At 41.2% G+C, this 22,872-nt stretch overlaps 2 protein-coding genes across 11 annotated transcripts in view; both read left to right on the forward strand.

Annotated features, from left to right (window-relative positions):
• The window catches only part of TBC1D2B (TBC1 domain family member 2B), a 37,278-nt gene extending 23,177 nt beyond the window's left edge, over nucleotides 1–14,101 (forward strand). The window contains exons 7-14 of one of the 5 annotated variants that reach the window (XR_011048987.1): nucleotides 252–362; nucleotides 1,475–1,668; nucleotides 2,195–2,689; nucleotides 4,572–4,689; nucleotides 5,417–5,602; nucleotides 6,956–7,077; nucleotides 10,029–13,551; nucleotides 14,013–14,087. Coding sequence is in view for 3 of the 5 variants with exons in the window: in XM_068410563.1 (XP_068266664.1) it covers nucleotides 252–362; nucleotides 1,475–1,668; nucleotides 2,195–2,689; nucleotides 4,572–4,689; nucleotides 5,417–5,602; nucleotides 6,956–7,077; nucleotides 10,029–10,224 (1,422 nt within the window). In the remaining 2 variants the exon portion in view is untranslated. Of the gene's footprint in view, nucleotides 1–251; nucleotides 363–1,474; nucleotides 1,669–2,194; nucleotides 2,690–4,571; nucleotides 4,690–5,416; nucleotides 5,603–6,955; nucleotides 7,078–10,028; nucleotides 13,976–14,012 lie in introns of those variants that run through there. The other 4 variants (XR_011048988.1, XM_068410563.1, XM_068410562.1 and 1 more) reach the window with 4 other exon arrangements.
• Nucleotides 14,102–14,139: 38 nt separating this feature from the next.
• Nucleotides 14,140–22,872, forward strand: part of DAPK2 (death associated protein kinase 2) — a 52,103-nt gene continuing 43,370 nt past the window's right edge. For 2 of the 6 annotated variants that reach the window (XM_068410362.1, XM_068410364.1), the window contains exons 1-2: nucleotides 18,745–19,114; nucleotides 22,414–22,566. The gene's annotated coding sequence lies outside the window, so the exon portion shown is untranslated. Of the gene's footprint in view, nucleotides 14,166–15,233; nucleotides 15,369–15,871; nucleotides 15,922–16,371; nucleotides 16,481–17,838; nucleotides 17,964–18,744; nucleotides 19,115–22,413; nucleotides 22,567–22,872 lie in introns of those variants that run through there. The other 4 variants (XM_068410365.1, XM_068410368.1, XM_068410363.1 and 1 more) reach the window with 3 other exon arrangements.

Here is a 22,872-nt window from a genome sequence, read left to right on the forward strand (position 1 = left end):
GAGTGTAGCACTGGAAGGGATGCAAGTGAGGCACCGCACCACCCTCTGCACCTCTGTACTCATATTTGCCGTGTGTGTTTGACTTATGTGAAGACTAAAAATAATATTTGATTTGATCCTGACATTTTCAATGATAAGTCCTATTAGTAGCTGCATTTTCTGTATTCTAAGTTATACTTTCTCTGGTAGGCATTTGCTGCTTGTAAGATATTTTTATTAAAAATCCAGTTTGTTTTTTTTTTTATCAACAGGACAATCTTCAGGGTTATAAGACCCAGAATAAATTTTTAAATAAGGAGATTTTGGAACTTTCTGCTCTACGAAGAAATGCAGAAGCAAGAGAGAGAGAATGTCAGGCAAAGGTCAGACTAACACAGCATGTTGTCATTTTGGCAATGTCTAAAGCAATTTTCAAAAATTCAGTTGTAAATCTACTCAGGGAACGTAACTGTGGAACAGAAATGGAATGACTGAAATGTATTAAATGTGATAGTTTAAAAAAAAAAAATCCCCCTCAACCCCAGTCCTTACAGACTAATCTTTCTGAATGGATTCTTGAAAGAAGTAATTGACTTTAAAATCATGTTAACCAGTAGAACTTTTTCCTAACTTTGCTAACACAGGCATGTATATTTCTGAAAACATGGTTTCCTCTGAATTAAGACTGTAATAACTTCCTTGAAGTATGCAAAAGACATGATGTGTAAGGATTTGGTATGTCACTGAGTAGAGCTTCCTCCTTCTGAGCACGAAGGATGACTACGGGGTATGGTGAATGTAACGTTGGAAGTGTGTTTCTGTGTAGATGAATTTGAGTGTAGAGAACTTGCAGGTAAATAATGAGTATTTCCATTGGGGCTAGGAAAATATGCACTCATCCATAGCTAAGGCAAGATACCTGTAGCTATGGTTTGGTAGGGTTTGTTTTTGTTTTTTTTGGAAACTATGCACACAGCAGTCAGGTCTAAATGCTGTATTTTTGGCACAGAGGTGTGTGTTTACAATTCCTACATGCTATTACCTAACTCATGTCTTTGTTCAAACACGCATAGACTAAAGCTGTTACTTTAAAAGCACAAAACGGTTGAGTTGTCCTTCATACAATGTAGTGATAATTAAAGCTTGCTCAGATTTTCCACATGTAAAAATACATGTGGTAGAAAGTCTCTGGTCTACTGTTCTGCCTTAAAAGACTTTCTGTAAAAAGCCACAAGTATCTGAGGTTTCTTTCCCAAGTACTTTATCTACAGAATTTTACAGTAGTGTAATAAAATGCATATATAATTTTTATTTTCCACATATGAGGGTGGTTTTATGTTTTCTGGTGCTACAAAAATGGGAAAGTAAAGCTGACTGTTCTTGACTTACAGGTTTCTAAGCAACATAAATAAAATAATATTGAACCAGATTTTAAAGGTAGTGTAGTTCAAAGTAGTTTCTGAAGACTTACAATATTGTATATTGTTTTCTGCAGTATACTAGCTTGGAAGCCAAACTCTGTCAGATAGAAAGTAAATACTTGATTTTGCTTCAAGAAATGAAAACTCCTGTTTGTTCTGAGGAGCAGAGTCCTGCTCGTGAGGTCATCACACAGTTACTGGAAGATGCCTTGAAAGCAGAAACCAGTGAACAACCAGAACAAGCGTTTTTCAAGCCACACCTGGTCAGGTAATCTGGTCCTATTAAAAGAAATGTGTGTGTATCTTGGGCAGGGGGCCTGCTTCTAATGGTGGAAAACGGACAGTGGGGATATATTTGCAGGATTTATTAATGTATTTCCCTTTGTGAATAACAGTATAATTATTAAAATCTTTTGGCTGTATGAATACATTTATTATTTCATTTGTGATACAGTATAAAACTTAGACTCAAATGTTGCTGCATAGCTGCTGAAGGTGAGCTACTGAAGAGATGGGTTCATTTGAACCTGACTGTTCTTAAATAAAGTGCTTAATCTGTGTAGCAATATATATTGGAATATGGGCACAGTGTCTTCTGTATATGGGATTATAAAAATAATTGTTAAATAAAGGATATACTTTAGAAAAATGTTTAATGATTGTTAAAACTTGAAAACCATGAGGAGTGGCTTGAGGGATATTTGAAGTAACTTTAGGATGGGAACTTGAGAGTTTCAGGGCTACTGAACACATTTTTAAAAACCTTTTTCTTCCCCCACCCCGCTCCATTTCAGTGAATATGATATATATGGTTTTCAGACAGTCCCAGAGGATGATGATGAGGAGAAACTAGTAGCAAAATCACGAGCTTTGGACCTGAGATCGCTTTCTCTCAGTGAAAATCGAGAGATCTCCACAGGGGTAAAATGGGAAAACTATCTTGCAAGCACAATGAACAGAGAGATGATGCGCTGTGTAGAACTAAAGAATCTTATTCGATCTGGAATTCCCCATGAGCATCGTTCCAAGATGTGGAAATGGTGTGTCAATCTCCATGTTAAAAAATTCAAGGACAGCACTATTCCTGGGTACTTCCAGACCTTGCTTCAAAATGCTCTGGAAAAACAAAATCCTGCATCTAAACAAATTGAGCTGGATCTCTTGAGAACTTTGCCAAACAACAAACATTACTCCTCCCAAACATCCGAAGGGATCCAGAAGCTGCGGAATGTGCTGCTGGCATTTTCGTGGAGGAATCCTGATATAGGATATTGCCAAGGGCTCAATAGGTAAGATTTTGCAAATCTTGAGTTATAACTATACAGTGAGACACTTAATGAGCCTTTCAAATCACATGTAGAGCAACATGCTTTGGACAGCCATTTGCAGTATGGGTTGCAAGTTCATAACTTATAATGTTTAAATAAACAAATAATTACCACATATTTTTTTAAACAATATCAAAACCAGAAGACTTGGATCATGAAACTTGTAAAATCGGCTTGGCAACAGAACTGGAACTGGAATTAACTCACATAAGAAATGGGCTACTTAAATATAGTTTACACTGTCTTCGTGTCAGTTGTAGGGGACCTTACCGCTTTTGCATGCAAGCATTTGTTAGGTTTTTGCTTTTTTTTTTCCAACAAGCAGAAATAAATGCTTGAAAGCTTTTTGTACTGTTAAGGCCATAAATTTCAGCATTTCCCTCAGGATGTCTTCAATAAGAACTGCAGTAATCAATCGAAGGATGATTCTTGTGTTACAAGGCTAAGCACAATTTAAGTCATTGGAGTTGGCATTTGCTGAAATAGTTTTGGTACTTTGCTATCTGTAGTAAAGGAAGGTGTTATTTGAAGCAGGTATGTTAGTCTAACACCCCCCTCATCCCCATGATATAATACTACAGGTGTCCATTTGTGCACTAATTTATAGACTAGAATAGGGTAAAAGACTTTTGAACTAGAGCAGCTTGATCATTTGAAACTATAGTGAAGAAGTAGTAGAATAGAGGCAGTGAGTAATGTAGTAGAGGTAGTGAGGTGGTGGTGGTAGCAGTAGTAGAGGTAGTGAATAATGTAGTAATAAGTATTCTTTTTCTGAGTATTCATCACTAGTGGTTACGTTCTGTAGGTAAATCATATGTTTTCAGTATTAATATGGCATGTCACAAGGCATGTCTGAAGAACACGGCTATTGCAGTCTTGGAGCCACGTGTCTCTGGTGACTAGGTGTTAGAAATGTTTTTTGCTAAATTCGAACTTACTGTGCAGCATTTTTTTTTCCTGGGATGCTTTTGGTTTTATGTTTGGTTTTACTGTAAATAATTCTGCACTTGGGTATACTTGCAGAAGTTAAAAGCAACTTAAATATCGATTCTTTGCTTTGGTTCTCTTAAGCTTTTAAAGTGTGATCACCTTATTAAGCTGTGTAACATCAGAAGCAGTTCATGCTGTTACAGCTCCCCTTGCGTACAGAAATAAAACAAGTTTACTGGGAGAAATATATTGGAGGTTACCTTTCATATTCAAACAACAATCAGCAACATGAAGTTATTCTCTGATTTTTTTTTTCTTTCATAATACTCATTGGAAACACGAAATCCAGGAATGCTGCTGCTGTGTAATTTTTTTTTTCTACTTTAAGAAATTCTTAGAACAAGTTTAGTCTTTGAAAAATTTTAGGGCTTTTTCTTTTCCTCAAAAGACAATGGTAGATAAAGACAAAAGTGTTACTTATATTTATCTAATCGATATAAAGTAAACATGCTAGAAAGGATTTTTCTAAACTTAAAACGGTTTTGTGTGAAATGCGAGAACCATCTGTTCTTGCTCCTCTTCAATAAGGAAAGACAAAAGTCTGGGAATTGGAGTAGTATGTTTAGGACTTGGAAGGTTCTAATTATTTTGCTTTAGTTCCTGGAAAAATAGCTTCTAGCAGATCACTTTGCTTTTATCTGTTTTCTTATTTAACGGAATAAAAATACTTGGCTTGGCTGAGAAGACATCTCATTGCCCCATCTTAAACTTCATGAGCAGTTTTGCTGTTTAATGTGCTCCTGTTAATATATTTATCTCTGCTGAACAAAAACAAAGGCTTTATTGTAATTGTTCTTGATACGTTTTGTGATACTATAATGATCTTTTTCTCCAAATAAACCCCTATTTTCAGACTGGTAGCAATTGCACTTCTGTACTTGGAACAGGAAGATGCTTTTTGGTGTCTGGTAACAATAGTGGAAGTTTTCATGCCTCCTGATTATTATACTAAGACACTGCTAGGATCTCAGGTATGTGCTCTGCCAAAATAAAGCCTGGTCGTGTAAACTGCAGCCAGTCAAAAACTTTTCTCTAAAACTCTCTGATAGGCCTTTTTTGTGTATGTGTTGAATTGACAGAGGTGAGTTCTAGGCACCAGGGCCCTTGTTTGGACAAGGACTCTGAGTATAACACTGAAGTAACTGCTCAGTGACCTGCTTGGAGCTCCAGTCCTTAATCCCTCTTTTATTAGCTTCACAACATTGACAGAGCTGATTTGTCATTTCTTTCCTCAAAATTGGGAGGGGGGGTCAGTTACGGGCTTTCTGGGAGAGTGCGGGTGAGAATGCATTTTGCAGCACTGCGAGCACTGCTGTAGCACTCCTGTGCTTCCAGGTGATGCTCTGGTATGTGCTGCATCTTCTCTCCAAGCCTTTCCTCAGCTTGTTCCCTGCTCCAGTGCTCCTGCACCACTGCAGCACTAGTGACCTGTAGTAGGAGCACGACATCTGCGTGTGAGGAGCCCTGTGAGACTGGGGGTGGATTGAGAAGCAAAAGGTTGTGTCAGCAAGGGCGGTGTGCATTGGGGTGGCCATGTGTGGTTTGGGTGGATCTAGCCTAGAAGAGTTAATTAGACAGTCCTAGGTTTCCTGGCTAGCTCTTGAAAAACTCGCACTCACAGATTGGTAACAGCCCTGCTTTGAATCGCATGTACGTTGGAAAATGTGGGAGCAATAATGTCATTTGTCATCTGTTTAGGTTGACCAGCGAGTATTCAAGGATTTAATGAGTGAGAAGCTTCCACGACTGCATGCTCATTTTGAACAGTACAAAGTTGACTATACTCTTATAACTTTCAACTGGTTTCTCGTGGTATTTGTGGACAGCGTGGTTAGCGACATCCTTTTTAAAATCTGGGACTCCTTCCTATATGAGGGACCAAAGGTGAAGTGAATGAGCTAAGTTTTTTCATTTGTTACCTGGTGATAAAATACTGTGGTGTTATTGAGTGCAGGGTGGAGGAAGGTTTTTTCACAAAAATCTTGTTAGTTAAAATCGCTGGTAGGAAGGGAGGAAATGTGCATAAATAACCAGTCAAAACATTTTCCATTTTATCTGTGTTCTGCAAGATAAAAGCTTGAGTTACATGGAGGAATTCTAAATGCTAAATATTTTCCTTTCACTAGCCACCTTTTTTTTTTTTAACCTTTGAAAAATAAAGCTGTAGGCAGTGCTGTTTACTCCTACGTGCAGCTGTCAATCAGTTTTAAGTAATTATATCAAAATGAGAGCTACTCTTATAAAGAAGCAAGCTTAGGTGAAGGAGGCAGAAGTTAGCAGTATTGGAAAGGAGTAACAACTAGCTGTAACCAAATGCTAATGTTTAGCTTGTCTCTGCAGCAACTATTTGTTTTATTTCTGCAGACGTGTAAAGTACAACTGACAAAAAATGACTCTCTGGGCTCTTACCTCATAGATTAAGGGATGGGGGTAAAAGAATTTTCATGTGTTTCATACTTGTGAAATTGCTGTGCAGTAAAATCAGTGCAGGAAAAAAATCGTTGGAATCAAACACAGTAATAACACTAAAGCAGATGATGTAGGCAGTTGGAGAGAACAGGAGAGTTATAAAGTAAGTAGACAAAACCCCATGTGTTAGCTAGATTTCTTGTTGGCCTCATCTGAGCATGCTAACACGTGGTATTTTGGTTGAGTGTTGATTCCAATCAGTTTTAAGCATTCTGGCATTTTGTGAAGGCAGCCGGGTGCAGACTGATGAAGTTCAGAACTCAACTGAAGCCTTTCCAGAATGAAGGGAAATAATCCTTCCGGCTCATGCCAAAGCTGATTGACAAACTGGTGTCAGAAACCCCTTCAGCATCAGTCCCCCAGCGTGTTGGGGAAAACTTAAGGTGTTGGAAAACAGCCTGTTTAATAAGTGAAACTTAATTTTAGCTCTGAAGCAGCTTAATAAATGCATTCAACAGGCCCAGCAGTCTTTGTTCTACAACTGAGTTAGGAACTCAAAACTTCAAAGAATTTGTATGCTATAAACCCAGTATTGTATTCTGGGTAGAACTGCAGAACACCTTGTCTTGGTTACAGGCCACAACAGAAGTTTTTGGCAGCTTTTGAAAATGGGGGCAGGGAAGAGAGGTAGAGGGAGGTGTGATTAGATAGCTGAAATCCAGCCTGTAGGAAGAGTAACACTTTTCCTTTGAGTTCGTAATAGATAATAACGAGAATCAGTGCATTCTGTTCTTATAAAGAACGAAACATTGTATGTATTTTTATCAGGTAATATTCCGATTTGCCCTGGCACTTTTTAAATACAAAGAAGAGGAAATCTTAAAGCTGCAAGATTCGATGTCCATTTTCAAGTACCTTCGATATTTCACACGCACTATACTTGATGCTAGGTGGGTAACTCAAACTTGCATGTAATTGAAAGATGTGTGGTGGGGCATGGAAAATGTTTGTCGTGGGTTTTTTTGGTTTGTTTTTATCTAGATCTTAATTTCGATATCAAGCAACTAGAGATTAAACTAACTACTAAGATTTCTCATGAGTAGTTCATCTAGCAGAGACAAAAGCACAAGTGATGAATGCATAACTGTAAATTTTTAGGTGTGATTGAGATTACTTTGCCAAGTTGGTCTTGTTTAGCAGTTTTATCATGGTAGCAACACTTAAGAATTTCAACCATAGGTGAAGTCTCACCCTGCATTGCGGATACAACTTATGTCATAAAATGTTTTATGATAAATAAAAACACATCCTGGCTCAAGTACTAAAAATGTGAGCTATGACCCACTTAGGTTTAGATCTCTTGTGCATTGTTAATGCATAGGCTAATATCACATAACTCCAGCTGACTTTAAGATATATGTTGAAGCAGAGAATAAATGCAAATTAGATACTCTTCTGGCTTTCAGTCCTTGCATAGGGATTACAGTTTGTAAATTAGGGTCTAAAGTTTTTAGGTTCCTAGTTTCAAGACTATAGATCAGCAGATTAACCTTAAAAAGAAAAGTCATATTGGGATTGGTTTAATGTCTGAAAATATATTTTGCACAGATCTTGAAACTCACGAATTTTGAATTCAGTACAGAATCATATACTGGAATCTGAGGTGTTTGTTTTTACCATAATAAATTCCATATGAATTTAGGCTTATACTTTGGCTCCTACTGCAAGAGCTATTTATTGTTCTTACTTCCTGTGTTTCAGTTTTGACTGGAGAGAAGTTAAAACTGAATAATCTTACTCTGTGCTTAAAAAGGCTTGCTGGGACTGATGCAGGGAGAATGTTCTGCACCTGATTTAAATGGTAAAAGTCTTGATAACGGATGTCGCTTCCTCTGCTGAAAAATCTCCAAAAACTCTTGAGGGGGAGTTACATGGCGCTTTATATTTTAGTGTTCCTGCCTTTGATTTGAAAAATGCTGGACAGTTGTTGTACTCAGCTGTTTGTGACCAAAATAAATGCTGACTCTGATTCCAAATCTGGAAGTGACAGAGCAGTAGGTACTTGATTTTGGGAAGAGGGTGCACATATTTTTAACAGAAAACAATAAATAAAACCAATTTGTGGATATTTTATAATCAATAAATAGGCTATTTTATAGTTCCATAGCAGTATCACCAGAAACTAAAGGTTGCAAAAGAAAAGGGAAAAAAAAAAAAAATTAAATTTTTTTGCTTTTACCTAATTTGAACAAAATTTTGATATTTAATCAGAGCTGCAGGTATGGCTTTCCCTTCCTTTTCCAATTACATAAAGGAAATGATGGCTTAGCTCTCCTATCTAAACTTTCTGGTGCTGAAATAACCTATTTTAAAGATTTCTGATATTGCTCACAGAGATCTCACTTTGATGTTAACAAAATGAGCTAATGGGGTATCTATGGCAGATGGTGAGGTGAGTTTAGGTGAAGACAGAATTCAGTGCATCAGAGATACTTACAACACAAATATATTCTGTGCTGGTCTGTAAATCTCTGTTCTCTGAGCATTTCCCGAGGCGTGGTTGGGAGCGGTGGCGTAGTGCCACCTAGGGGGGTCTGCATGGGCCTGCTGGAACCGGCGAGGCGTGACTCAAACCCCCTGGTTTCTTATTTTACCTTTTTTATACAAGTTGCACAGCATCGAAATTCAAACAATGCAGCAGCATGTAGAATGATGTCTTTACTGATATGGCCAAAAAGTCATCTTGTAGAGGAAGAATTCAGAAAGATAATTCTTGCAGAATTCGTGGACATCCTGAATGGGTTAGAAAATTATTTTGCACGGAATTTCTAAGTTTAAGCTCTCTAGTGGAGAAAAGCATCTACAGGCACGTGCATAATTATACTCTAGGTTATAGGATGTTTTAGCTAGGTTTTTCTATAGAGGAAAGTTGTGTACCGTAGAACATAGTACACAGGTAGAGAAGCTGTTGAAACACGTTCTGTTTCTAAATAGCAAGAAATCATTCTTGTTCACTCAAAAGTACAAACCTAGGGAGAGCTTAGCCTTAAATAAACTGTCCAAATTTTCTTAATATTTAGGTTCATCTGATAATTAAACTAGAATAAGTTAAATTCCAGTTCCCCCTTTTCCCTTAGTAAATAATGAGGGTTTTTTTTAGGTATAGATCAACAGTAGCAATGCAGTTAACTCTGGCTTTGGACTGATTAGGCACATCAGTTATTAATTTTGCTGTGACTGAATGATGCAGCATGACTCTGGAAGGGTGATGGATACTCCTGTGGTGTTTTGCTATGTGACCTGACAAGCTTGAGTTGACGCTAGTGCAGATATTTCTTGCTCCAGACAGTAGAATTTCTGAGCTTTCTCCCTGTATCATAAAGTTTGGCTTATACATGTTTTGTATTATCCTGTCTGTATTTGTATTATCCCCGGCTTTACCCGGTCTCTTACACACCTTCGTTATCTTGGACAGCTTGAGAGCTGACTGTCCTGGGATTGAAGAGCTTCAGTGAGTTAATCGAAGGAAGTTATCCAATCCGTAATTGGGTAACTGGATGTACCAAGTGTTCAGGCTAGCCAGTGAGGCTCTGATGAGCCAAGCTTACGTCTTCTGTTCAGCGGTGTCAAGGCTGCAATCGCTACAGCATTATATAGAGTTTGCAGGTGGCTTTGCGAACTGTTGAGCATTTGATAACACTTTGTCACTTGAAATAGCTTTAAAACTGAGTGATTTATAGAACTTTCTTGCAATACTGATAACATCTGAGACCTGTCAGGTATGTGAAGGGGACCACAGATATCAGCCATGTACTAAATATTGATATGGATGAAGTTCAAAACTGATTTTGAAAGACACCAAATATGAATGATTGTCTTCTAATGTTGTGTAATCTTACAGGAAACTGACTAGTATTGCTTTTGGAGACCTGAATCCTTTTCCATTACGTCAGATCAGGAACCGGAGGACCTATCATCTGGAGAAAGTGCGTCTTGAACTAACTGAACTAGAAGCCATTCGTGAGGATTTCCTGCGTGAACGAGAGACGTGTGTAGAAAAAAGAGACCTTATTAGTGATGATGAGGAGGATAGTTGAAACTACTCAACATAAACTTTTCTTTGGGATCGTGACCAAAGTGAGTTAACCTCCAAAACACTTTATTAATCCTGTCAAACAGAATGTAAACTAGTTGCTTTTGGAAATATGCAGGACAGATTTCCAAACTCCAGCACTTTCAGAAATATTGCTTTGTATGGAGGCCAAACACTTCTGTTTACATTTATGTTCATGGGATTGTATGTAGAGCACTTAATATCTGTCTCAGTTTAGTCAAACAGCTGGATTGCCAGTTGTTTTCCTGCAGCGCACCGTTAGTGCCTGTATGTGAAACAGTAGTAAGAGAAGTCCGTGCTCTTGTTTACTACCTTCATTGCCATTCTGCATTTTTTTGATGTAATCATCTTTTTTTGTAGGGCAGGTTCAATGTGGGAGGACATCGTATTTTTTGGTTTCAGGTTGGTTCAATAAATGGCTTTCATCACGTCCTTAAATAAACTAGCCATTCTTGAGGTTACAAACTAGAAAAGTATGGAATGAAGCACAGGAAGAACTTTTACATTCCTTTGTCTTTTCCTGAAGTGGCATGAAATGGATCATCAAACAGAACACTTGAATATATGTACTTAAAGTAAAGGTAAAATAAGTACCTGTTTTGTCATTGAATGTTCAGTGTATACTGAAACAGAGATATCAAATATCATTTACGCTTTTCTGGGCAGCTGTGTTGATAAAGATTCTCATTAATGCAAAGGGGTTTATAGATCAAATTCTGTTTAGTCAATTTTATTTCTATTCACTTTTTTTGATTGCAATGTCTCAAAAAAGCCACAACCAAAAAGCAGGTATTATGCAAGAAGAATGGAGCTTGCCACAGGAGTACCATGTTTTAGTAGCTAATTAGTTGTGTAGCTGTTGATGGCTTTTTTTTTTTGGTTTTTATTTTAATGCTTCTTTCTATTTAGAGCTTAAAATAAGATGAGGTCTTGATCTTTAAGAAGAAACATAGCATTCTTTTTGCATGAATGTGTAACTATTGTACAGTAGTGGTAGCGGTAGGATTCCTAAAACAAATATTTATCAATCAATCAAAGAAGCCTAAAGGTCACAGCATGCACACAGAAATTAAAGATCCTTTTTCAGCAGAAAAATGCAATATTCTGTTCATGTGCTCAGCTTTGCTGTGAGCACATCCTTTGCTGTTGCACACGCATCCTACAAGACAGCTGTAAGGAAACATTTGAGGTGTTCAGCTGTAGTGCTTCTACCTGTGGAAGTGTGACTGGAGGCTGTTCTTTCTCATTTGATGACTAGCAGTTCTCTTAAACGGTTCTGAGGACGAGGAAGGTTTCATTCTTGCTGGCTATTCTCTGGACTTTTGCAATGTTCTTTCTTGAGCTGTTGGATCTTCATGGTGTTGGATTGACTTAAATGTGTCTGGATGCATCATGATAAAACTAGCATTCAAATACTAGGCAGCAAATGGCTCAGTTCTGGGGAAGTGGTTAATTAGCAAAAACCAAAACTGGTGGTCAGGAACGGTCAAGTGCATCAAGCTTCTACTTCATCTCTTGTCTTTTGGTTTTCTGAGAATAAGTAGAACTTCTTTGTCAGGTATGCTCATGTAATTGTTTTATAAAAACTTAAGTGTGTGCAGGAGAAATCCTGCTTCTGTTTCACAGCACTTTTTTTGAGAATGTATTTGTAGCCTTCTCTGAATAAGCATATTACCAGTCAATTTATCTGGAAGGGAAATATTTAATCAGTGGTGAATGTTGTAACTTACAGGACTACTTTTGATAGAAAATGTATACTTCTTATATGACATATAATTTTTAATTAGCCAACAAACCCTTGCCAATGAGGGATGCATGGTATGATCATCTTGATTTATATGTTATTTGTCATCTAAAATGTCCCCTACCTTGTATATTGTAAGTAGTACTTTGGGTTTTTTATTCCCTAGTTACTCTTGGTTGTGTACTTGAGTTTATTGGGCAGGTTTTTTGTATTATTGCATGTACTGTATTCTTTTTTTACTTACAGTCAGTGTTTGAATATAAAAATGGGACCAGGTTTTCTGATTTTCTAGTTATGCTGTCTTGGTTTTGAAAGAGCTGGTCTCTAAATCAATCTGTAATGTCTGCTTTTTTTTTTCATTTTAATCTTGTTTTCAAGTGTTAAATGAAATCTTTCTAAGCTGAAGATCTTCCTTCCAGTGGCAACGGTTGAAATGTTAAGGTGAAGAATTTAGAAGTATGTACCTACCCTATTCCTACAAGTCTATTATTCCTGGGTTTTGAGTCTTCTCTATGAACTAGTCCTATGGCTTTAGGACTTGTTTTCAGACTGGTTTCATTGAAGTCTTGAGGTTGTGAAGATAAAAGTATCTTTAGGGCAACTGTTCAGGAAGTTCTCTAGCTGATGAAACATGACCGGCAATGTTCCAGAACCATTTCTTTCTTACAGTTGTGCTGATGGTTAAATTTGTGTGTGTGTGTTGCTGTGTTTCATTATATAAGTTGTTACCCAACTGTACAGTAAAACTAAGTGGCTCTGTTTCTTATGCCACTATGTGAATCTAATACATGGATGTTAGGAAGCTTATGGAAGTCATGTTGTCTCTGGGTATTTTGTTAGCTTGCAAATTTGAAATGAGTTGATGCTGTTGAACTCAAGTTCTCAGCGAGCTGTTGGCTTCATTTTTTTAAGCATTGTTACTGATGCCTTAGTTAAAAGGTCAAAAAATGGCAGAGGCATCTAACCTCTAACCACTAGAAGTCTGCATAGAACAAAAATGAGATGCATATAGCAGGAAGCAGCGTCAGGGGAAGCTTGCCTTGCTGTTGCAAATGTCTTTGGGTGACTGTTAGTTTTCTAGTGGTGCTTAATCTGGTAACTTTGGAGAGCAGTAACTTGTTAGGGACATGCAAGATACACAGGCGGTGTGACCCAGTGGCCTGCAAGAGCTGAACTGCATAGATACCCAGTGTTTGTATTTAGGGTAAACCTCTGAAACAGCGCATGAGGATTTAACACTCATGCCAGCTGCTTAGTAGGAAATTGACCTGTTAATGCAAATTAAGACTGCTAAGACTATTTTATAACTTCAACATGGTGCACATATGTGCAAAGAGTTCCTTATGCATGGTTCCCAGTATATGTGATGTAAACCAAACCACTAAGTTATATCTTGCAGAATATTCCTCCATCTCCGTACACGTATGCATGGCTTTCCAGTGAAACTTCTGGTTACTTGTTTAAAACTTTCTATTATCTTTTGTTAAATAGGCAAAAAATTGGTGCACTACACATCTAGCTATTAAAACTGCACAGTATTTCAGCTTTACCTGTACATGTATACAGGTAAGTGTTATCATCCAGTGTTATCAGATTGTTTGGTGGGGTTTTTTTTTACCAGCTATGTAATCAAGAAAAAGATCTTTCTGTTGCTGTTTCGGTGTCTTCTGTGAGAGATTCTCCCCTTCCCCTCAGCCTTTGTAAACACGGTAAGATATTTCAGCAGAAAGGGAAAGGCTTTTTTTCTTCCTTAAGACATCAGGAATGAATGGTCTTAAATTTGACAGAGTTGTATGTTCAGTCATGCTTAACTGCGAAATGGAAAACTAATCACTTCCATGAAATTGTGTAGCTGTTTAAGTGAATGTTCCCTTAAGTGCCATGTTAGAAATCAGCAATATGCGGTACAAGAAATTGAATCACAAAACATAAGTGATGTTATTTTCATAAAGATTGATGTAAAGAAAAAAATAAATTGTTTATTACTTTACAGCTTGCTCTGGTTCTTTTTTTTTTCCCTGTAACAGATGGAAATAACTGCAGGTGCCATCAGAACAACCCAGTAGTAAAGCTGGTGTTTTTCTCTGATAATGTGATTTGAGAGAGTCTCTATAGAGGAATATATATGCAAAATTGGCTTTGAAGCATGAAGATGTGAACTATAGACATGTTGCATGCAGGTGATGCTGACTGGGTAAACTTGTGATTGGTGTCCTTAGTTTCTTGGGAGAGGAGGGAACGGGAGGGGAGATTAAATTTGTGTGAGCGTTCAGAGGGAACAGACTTCCTAAGAAACATACGTGTTTGTATGCTACCTCCTGACACCAAAAGCCTCTTTGGTAGGCTTGGGCACTGATGTTCTGCTAAAGCCGTTGGTAGCCAAGTGCATAATTTCAGCTGGCTTAAAAATTTAACAAAGTACTGAATTAGTTTGGAAATCTAGCCTCAATGTCTGTCAGATATGATTGTTGCATTTTGGAGTTACCTTGATTCCCTTAAAGAGGCTATCAAGTACTTAAACTACTTCAGATATAAAACTTAAGTTTTTTAATGTTTGTGAGGGAGGAAAAGTAAGAGTTGGGAGATTACTTTAATTGCATGCCCAAGCACATCTTTCATAGTAGAGGTGAACAGTGCACAGTTCTTGTCCTCTGGCTCTGCTACAGGATGGCAAGCTGTTAAAAGGAGATATTGGCACAGCTGGAAATCTGTTCAAAGGGGCTGCAAAACAGGACAGAGAGCAGCAAGTGAGGCAGAGCATGACTATGGCCTAAGGACCTCCTGTCCTGTATACTGAAAATTTAAGTCAAAGGAATAAACAATTCTGGGAAGAGAGTGTATTGGGAGCAATGTTCTTGCTTGTACTCTTGGCATAGTTAGCCTGGGTAGGTTGTGTTGCCCTAGCAGCTGCAGGGGCCTGTTACAGAACAGCTGAGGCTCACGTTCCTACTTGGGACTGAGCTTGAGGCATCTGTTCTCAGTGGAATTGCAACAAGGATACAAGTGTGGCTGTTGGGTATGGCTGATGCATGTTGTTAAATACCTTATTCCTAAGAAACGCATTAACTTAGGATAAGCACAGCTCATCTACTCTAAACTGAGACTAAATAGCTGCAGAGTCTCACACTCTGTTCTGGGCACCTCTGAGATGCAGAGAACACACTGAAGTCTGCTGGTATTACAATATATCAGGTGTTCATTCTGTGTGGGATTTTCCAAAGTGCTAAACATAGCTTCCTTATCTGCAGCTCCTTGACCTCACTGGAAGCAGAATCCATGTATTGCTGAAGCTTTAAGAATTCCCACACATGAAGTACATTCAGTCAGATAATGCAAAGGAAGGGTGTGCTCTGCCTTGGAAGTTCCCCCCCCTGGAAAATAAGGTAAAAGGTTCAATCACAAGGAAGTTAGTAGAGTGGTATTTTCATCGTGATGCTATGCTGTAGAAGCCATACTTATCTACAGTTATACCCATCTACAGTGCTAGCTTTTCAGAGGATTAGACTAGAAAGCAAAACTCAGGACTACATACTGAATGTGATATTAAAAAAACAAATAGTTATTAAATAAGAAAACTATCTATTCTCTACCCTAAATTAGTCTGGGGTGTTGTAAAGAGAAGTAAAGTAATGAAAATATTCAACTCTAGAAAATACCTGGGAAATAAAGATGAATTTTGCCGTGAGATACTCCTAGCCTTGAGTGACTCCATCCTACCTGTATGTTTCAAATGAGGTGTACCTTTCGTGTATACAGAACAGTTACATTTTTGCAGTGAGCTGCCTCTAAGACTTCAGGTTTGAGCTGATGAACTGAGTGAGTGATGTCTTCAGGCACCGTGGTGATTAAGCTGAAATAAGCTACTTACCTGTTTTTATAAATGCAGGTGGTATTTTTCTGGTGTTTAAGCCTGGGACTCCGCCTTTGGAACATAAGGTATGGGCTTCCTTATCACTTCCTAAAGGAGACTGGTAAATGCATGGCTAGCAGACACTGCAATGTTTGTTATGCTGTCTGCTTCAAAAGGTACTCAGCTTTGAGTTTTCCTTCCCGTTCTTGCCCTGTATGCACATAAAGGCTTTTGCCCTCATTACCAAAGATGTTACAAAGAAGTCTGAGTTAGTGTTTTAAGGGTGAACAACTAAACAAGCACGTAAGAGCAATTTGTTACACAGAACCTGTATTTTGGCTTGTAAACCCTATGGACATGGCATCAGAGATGAGGTTCAATCCACCCTTACTCTTCTTGGGGACCTTGTAGGGCTGGCCAGCAGATATTAAATTCAAATTGGGGTTATTCAGGGCCCTAGGGAAAGCTTGTCCTGATTTGAAAAGCAGTTGTCACCTCTCAGGGCAAACCATGCTCTTTTGTCCCTTTCCTTGCAGCTGTGAGCAAACAAAAGAGGTGGCCTGCCTTGCATGCCCTTTCCTCTGGGAATTTTGTAGGAGGATTGCTGTGACTTGCACGTGATCATACCACATTGTAGAACTAAAGGTGAGGAACGAAATATCTTTATTTCCCTTTCAAAGGGGTCTGAATTCTTCCACTGCCCTTGAAACCTTTACTATTGCTCCCACTTCCTGGCCTCCACCCTGTGTAATATCAGATGCAGCCACTCTCCTTTTGGAATTGGGAGTGCAGGGTGGATCTCCTGGGCTGTGAACACCGCTCCCAGGGCAGGCGAGCAGGGGCACAGTTCAGTCCTCTTCACTTGGAACAAGTCTGAAGCCTAGTTTCCTTTTAACTGTGATAATAAAAAGCACTGTCTTTACGCACTTGCCTAGTATAAAATTATTTTTAAATTCGTCTATCTTTGCAACTTACTGCACCAGAAACAGCCTGCCTATTTATGTATGATAATTTGCCATAGCTTTGCGTTATCTTAACCACATTGAGAACTGGAAGCGAAGGCAGCCTGGCATTTATATTTGATTTTGAAGGTGTAAACAATACCACATCATTCCTCATTTACAAATGTTGGATATTAACTTGCCTAGGAGAAATTTAAGGAGACCAAACAGTATTTATTGCAGTGACTGTCTGCCAAGTAAAGAGGGAGAAAATCTAGTTTTACAGGTTTTTGGAATGTCTTTAAGATAGGAGAGTAAACAGGTGAAGGATGTCATTGTTGGTAGCCAACATTTGGTCTAGGGCAACTTGGAAAATGTTTGGCAAATGTTTGTTATAGTAGGGCCTGTTAATGCATTTTTGAGATCCACAGTGAGGACTGGAACCGTGTGCCATTCTTTTTATCACAGTGGTTTCTTGAAACAACAGGGAATTTCACTGGGTAATGTTGAGTTTCAGACCACACAATAAACAATATAGGCTTGTATTTAGACTTGTATAGAATATAGAACAAGGCTTATGCAAATTAAGTGCCTCTTTAATGAATTCACCTCCTCAGCCTTATTTCCTTGGTATTGTTTTCATATATCCTGAATCTGTTTACGCAGGAGAAATCAGGCCCTACCTCTGAGATATTCCCTGATCAGCCTGGGAGAGCTATGATGGTCTTGGAGGCTTTGTAAGGACCGAGCATGTAGCTGCATCTCAACAGTGGGAATGCAGGGCTGTCAGTGCTGTGGTGATGCCAGGTGCTGGGGTTATTTGCCCTGTAGGCTGCCCACAGGCAACATGTTCCTATCAAAATAGTGGTGGTGAGGCCATGTCAGGCAGCCCTTACATTTGTTCATGTGTCCTTGATGAAACTTTCTGTGCTCATTGCAGAGTAACTCAGCTTGCCCACTGATGAAATGGAGCACAACCGAATAAACAAGGGAGGACGGGGTATGTTTGTGAGATGCGGGGCCTTTTCATTCTGGAGTAAATGAGTTTGTATTGTTGTACAGGATTGCTGCTGAAAACAGGGACGATGTGAGCTCCTTACTAAACTTTGGACCAGTTGCTACCCAGAAGGAGGAGGAGGGGCCGATGCCTGGCAAGCAGCCCGTGCCCGTTCAGTGGTGATGCCCAGGTGAGTTACTTCTCCGTTTCGGCTGGAGAAGAAACCCCGCGGAGCTGCACTTGGTTCCTGGGCGCTCGTCAGAGGCTGCCGGCGTTCATCCCTTCATCCCCCCGGTCAGGTGCGAGGCCAGAGCACGCTGGTGCCGGCAGCGCGGGGTGTGCCGAGCTGGGCGCTGACCCCGGGACACAGGGCGAGGGGGAGCGCGGGTGGCCGCGTAGTCCCTCCGTTCCCTCTCGGTGGAGCGGGAGAGGAGGGAGGGAGCGGGGACGGCCTCGGCCCCACACGTCGCCCCGCACCGCGCTGCGGCGAGCGCTCCGGGCAGCGGGCGGGCTCTCCCCGCGGGGTCCCGGCCACCTTTGCGGGGGCTGAAACCCCGGTTCGTGCCATGGGGTCACGCCCGCCCCCGCGCCCTGCCGTGGGTTTAGTTCCTGTTGTCTTTCCGGAGCAGGGGGCGCTGGTCCGGCCCTGCGGCCGCGCCCCCCGCCGCACCTGCCCCCGCGGGCTCCGGCGGGGGCCGTGCCTGGCCCGCCCCGCTCCGAGAGCGGCCGTACCGCCGCTGGGGCCCGCGGCAGCCGGGCGGGACCCCCCTTCACGGGGCCGCCCTGGGCGACGCGGTCCGCGAGGGGGCGCGGCCGCTCCCTCCCTCCCGCCCTCCCTCACGCCCAGGGGCGGCCGGCCCAGCCCCGGCGGCTCCTCCGGTGAGCAGCGCCGGCGGCCGGCGCCGCCCCCTCAGCCTCCTCCCGGCACACGCGCCGGGGGCGGCCCGGTACGGACCCTGTGCACCGGGGCAGCGCCGGAGGGAGCCCGGCGGACGCGGGCGGGCCTCGCCCGGCGGTAAGTGGGCGCTGCCCCCCTCAGCCGGCGGCTCCCGAAGCCCTCCGCAGGGCCGGGGCTTCCCGCCCCTGCTCGGCGTCGGCCCCTCTCCCCCTTTCTCTCTTCGTCTGTCTCTCCCCACCGGCTTCGGAGCCGCTTTCACGATGTTCCCGCTCAGCGTCCCGCCTGCGTCGGAGTCGAGAGGCTGAAGCAGCGCAGGTGTGAAGCCTGTCTGGCTGGGGCAGGCTCTGGGGAGCCCTCAGGGCTGGCCCTCCCCGCCGGTTCTTCCTCAGCGTCGTGGACGAGTCCTGGGGTCAGCAGCTGGGCCGTGGGGTCCGTCCCCGCAGGTCAGTCCGGTGGCTGTGGTGCAGGTCTGTCAGAGGTGCTCGGGTGGTGGCTTACGCTTGGTCATCCCGACCGCACAGCGTGTTTAATGGTGTTTCCACCTCAGAGTGTTTGTGCCAGCTGTCGTGCAGCTGTCAGCTGGGGAAAAGGCAGCCCCCCAGATCATCTCCTCAGTGAGCAGCTGTCATTTATCCCTGAGCAGGTCCCACAAGGGCGGGGGAATGCAATAGTTTCAGAAGTACGTCCTTCAGTGATACATGCCACTTGGTCTAGCATTGTTTCTGTCCAGAGCCATCAGGGACAGTTGGTCCTGGGTTCACACCTCAGCGTACTGATGTCATTCAGCAAATGCTGTGCAACTTCATCATATTTATTCGTAAGGTCCTTCCTGACTTTCCCTCAAACAGCTTCACTTGGGATCTGGTAGGTTCCTTAACACCAGCTCCTCTAGGCAGCAAACCGGGTGTCCCGGGGCGACGCAGCACAGCAGGGGCTGGTTTGGCCTGGCCTGCATCCTTTTAGAGGACAGTCAAGAATGAAGGTGTGAATGAGAGGGTGGAAAAGTGTGGCAATTGCTCCTGCTTTGGCTGATCAGTCACCAACTGCAAAAGGACTAAAATCGGCATGCTCACCTGCTTAATTCTTAGGGAAAAAGCTCAATTCTGACCCTCTCTAGAGGTGTTTCTTCTGAAACGTGGATATTTCAGACTCCCCTATGTCCTTTATCTGCTTGTGCAAGAAACATAGATCATACGGGCTAGATTTCACTTGACTTCAGGGCAGTGATATGTCTTATCTGCAGTACTAGTCCTTGAAGGCGCCTCAGGGACGGGGAGCGGGGCTCTGCGATGCCATGCCAGCGTGCCTGGCATGGCGGGCTTCCCCCTGTGCCCCTGTCGAGGCATTCGCACCGAGCTCATTGCTCGAGCACGCGAGGGCTTTGGGATCAGTTACAGGAGCAGCCCTCGCAGTTAGCTGTCTGCTGGGGAGCCGTAATTAGCTGCAGAGCTGACACATTGGTACGTGCGCTTGAAGTGGAGGCCTGGAAATGCAGTATTTGGTCATTCACCACCCATGTAATTACTGCAGAGTAAACTTGGGAGGTCAGAAGGGATCCCTTGAGAGTGAGCAGCGGGAGCAGTGGTTCTATAATGGGACTGAAGTGCTTGGAGGTTGGGCGTGTTTTGTGTCCTATATACGCACACAGGTAGTAATAGCTGCCTCAGTTTTTCTGACAGAAAAATTTTTAGGCTACTGTTTTCTGACAGGAAAATATTTAGGTGAAAGTAAGGGTTTGCTGGAATGAATATAACTTTTAACTGTGCTTTGATTACATGTATTTGAAAGCAGAGGGTAAAAATTGCTTGGTTTTTGCTGTTGGAATTGCTTAGTCTTTTCTAGGACAAAAAAAGAGAAAAATTCACTGGGGATGAGAAGGGTGAAAGAGGAAAAAAAATCTGTTTAGTTTTAGCATAACGCACCAAAAATAGAAGACAGTATCACTTGAATTTGTTTGGTGGTTTTGGTTTTGGTTTAGGTTGTTGTTTTTTCGAATTACTAATTTAAAACAGTCCAGTTTTGATTCTAAATTTTTGTTTATTTTTCAGTAATTAAAAAAACTTATAAGGGAAGTTGTTACTTTGGTCTGTTCTAATGTGTGTCTTGGATTTTGCTTTAGTATAACTGTTGTTTTGTAATATAAAAACATGCCACAGGGGATGCTTCTGAGTTTGGTAAAGGATTTAGTGATTCGGCTCGTGTCAGGTGTACTTGAGAAAGTAAGATTATTCAGCTGTTACCTCAGTCACTTGAAACTGGTTTGCTCAGAGTAGAAGATACCCTAAGGAAATAAATGTAAGGCTGTTGACAAGCCAAATGATACAACAGTTTTTTTTCTCACCTCTATTTTCTGTAATCCTGCTTTCGTTCAGCAGTGGGTAGACATTTATCAAGGATTTGACGTATCTAGACCGGTCATTGATTGTCAAATAATTTGGTGATGACAGGCTAATAACTTACCTACACAGGGAAACCTTTTTTAAAAGAGAGAAATAGAACTTACCTTCTTCTGCTCCTCTTAAGGTGGATTCTGTCACCCTCTTTATAAGAGTGGATTTCTTTAGATTAATTTCCTTTACACACAGCACAAGCTGCACTGAAGAACCACTTCTGTACTGGAATAAGAATATCTACATCCAGGTTTTGTACTGATATAAAATATATGTGTTAAATGTAATGCTTTAGATCACAGTGGGAAAGAGTGTGATTTCTTAGCCTGAATAAGATCCGATTTCATGGTATGCAGAATTTAGGAACGTGAAGGAGATTAGGCAGGACATGTTTCTAGTGCCTGAAACTGGAAACTCGGAGGTCTGTATTCTGTTTTTGGTTTTGCTACAGCTTTGTTACATGCCTGTAGGAAAGTCATTTGCATAGGATTACAATACTTTTCCACTTTGTGATGTTTGGGATATGTAAAGGGGAGTTGGATACAGGAGTAAAAGGTGAAGTATCGTATACTTATACTATACGTATACTATACTATGGAGTGTCATTATGAAAACACGTGAGTAATACGAATGCTGAGTAGAAGCTGGCCTTCATATTAAAATGCTGACTGCTAGGAATCTTAGAGCGAAGAGACTGGTACAGAAGAGCTGGCCCCAACATGGGATGGTTGAGGAATAGACACGGCATGTTCTGTGAAAGAACACAGCAGAGCTTGTCTGTCTCCTCTGCAGAGCTTGCCTTGGAGCTCTAAAAGCTCTGGTCCGATCCAAAAATTGCTGCAGCAGATTCCTCCATCCTCACAGTTTCGATGAATTGTGGTGCAGACCCTAAGTGATTGGAATGGTATTGCAGTATTGTTTGGGCACGTGCCCCAGCAGTGTTAGCATAAAGAGTGTATCAGAAGATGAAGTTGATTGTTGCTGTTTCCTCAGATCATGAATGTACAACTTATTTGTCTGAATGAGTCAAAGATGGATGATGATTTGTAATGCAGTCTGCTTTCACTGACCAACGTAAGGAAATCGCCATCTGACTAGAGGAAAAAATTAAGGCTCTCATTCGTCCTTTGATATACTTGTGCTCTGTACTTGCAAATGAAGCCCAACAAAAACATTCTAGTTTAAATCTTTGAATGTGAAGTCACCTTTGTTTCTGAAGATCAGTATATAATATCTGGGGAGGGTTATGTTTATGTTTGTGAACTGCATTTTTATTTCAGATTAATTTTAAGAGTGTGAAAGTTACCTTTTATTATCTTGTCCCCTTTATGCTGTGTATTTGCTAATGACAGTTGTCGCGGATCATCAAGTGTATGATCTGTTTGGGGCATCTGCTGAGACTGCTGGGCAAAAACCAGGGAGAGGTATCTGCAGACGTAATGGGAGTGGAAGGCTGTATAAGATAACGTGAAGTGATAGACGTGGGAAACACCAGCACATCAGAGGTATGACTGCAGGGTCTGAACGCTTTGCAAGTTTTGTGCTCAGTCTTCAAAAACAAAGCTCTAGGCTGACTTGGATGCTTGAACAGTTCCTCGGTGTTGAGAGTAAGCTTGCTGGTTTGACCTTTGCAGAACAAGGGTGTAAGTTAAAAGATCAGCAAAAGGGACGAGAATTTTCTAGTTGTTTTTGAGATAATATTTCATGGATCCTGTGCATCTGCAGAAGTAGGTATGTTCTTTGGAGGATGCTGGGAAATGAGTAAACTTGTCAATCAAACATAAAGTGGCTGTGTTCCCAGAGGCATCTTG

The sequence above is a fragment of the Nyctibius grandis genome, chromosome 11, assembly GCF_013368605.1.
Source record: "Nyctibius grandis isolate bNycGra1 chromosome 11, bNycGra1.pri, whole genome shotgun sequence".
Classification (NCBI taxonomy): domain Eukaryota; kingdom Metazoa; phylum Chordata; class Aves; order Nyctibiiformes; family Nyctibiidae; genus Nyctibius; species Nyctibius grandis.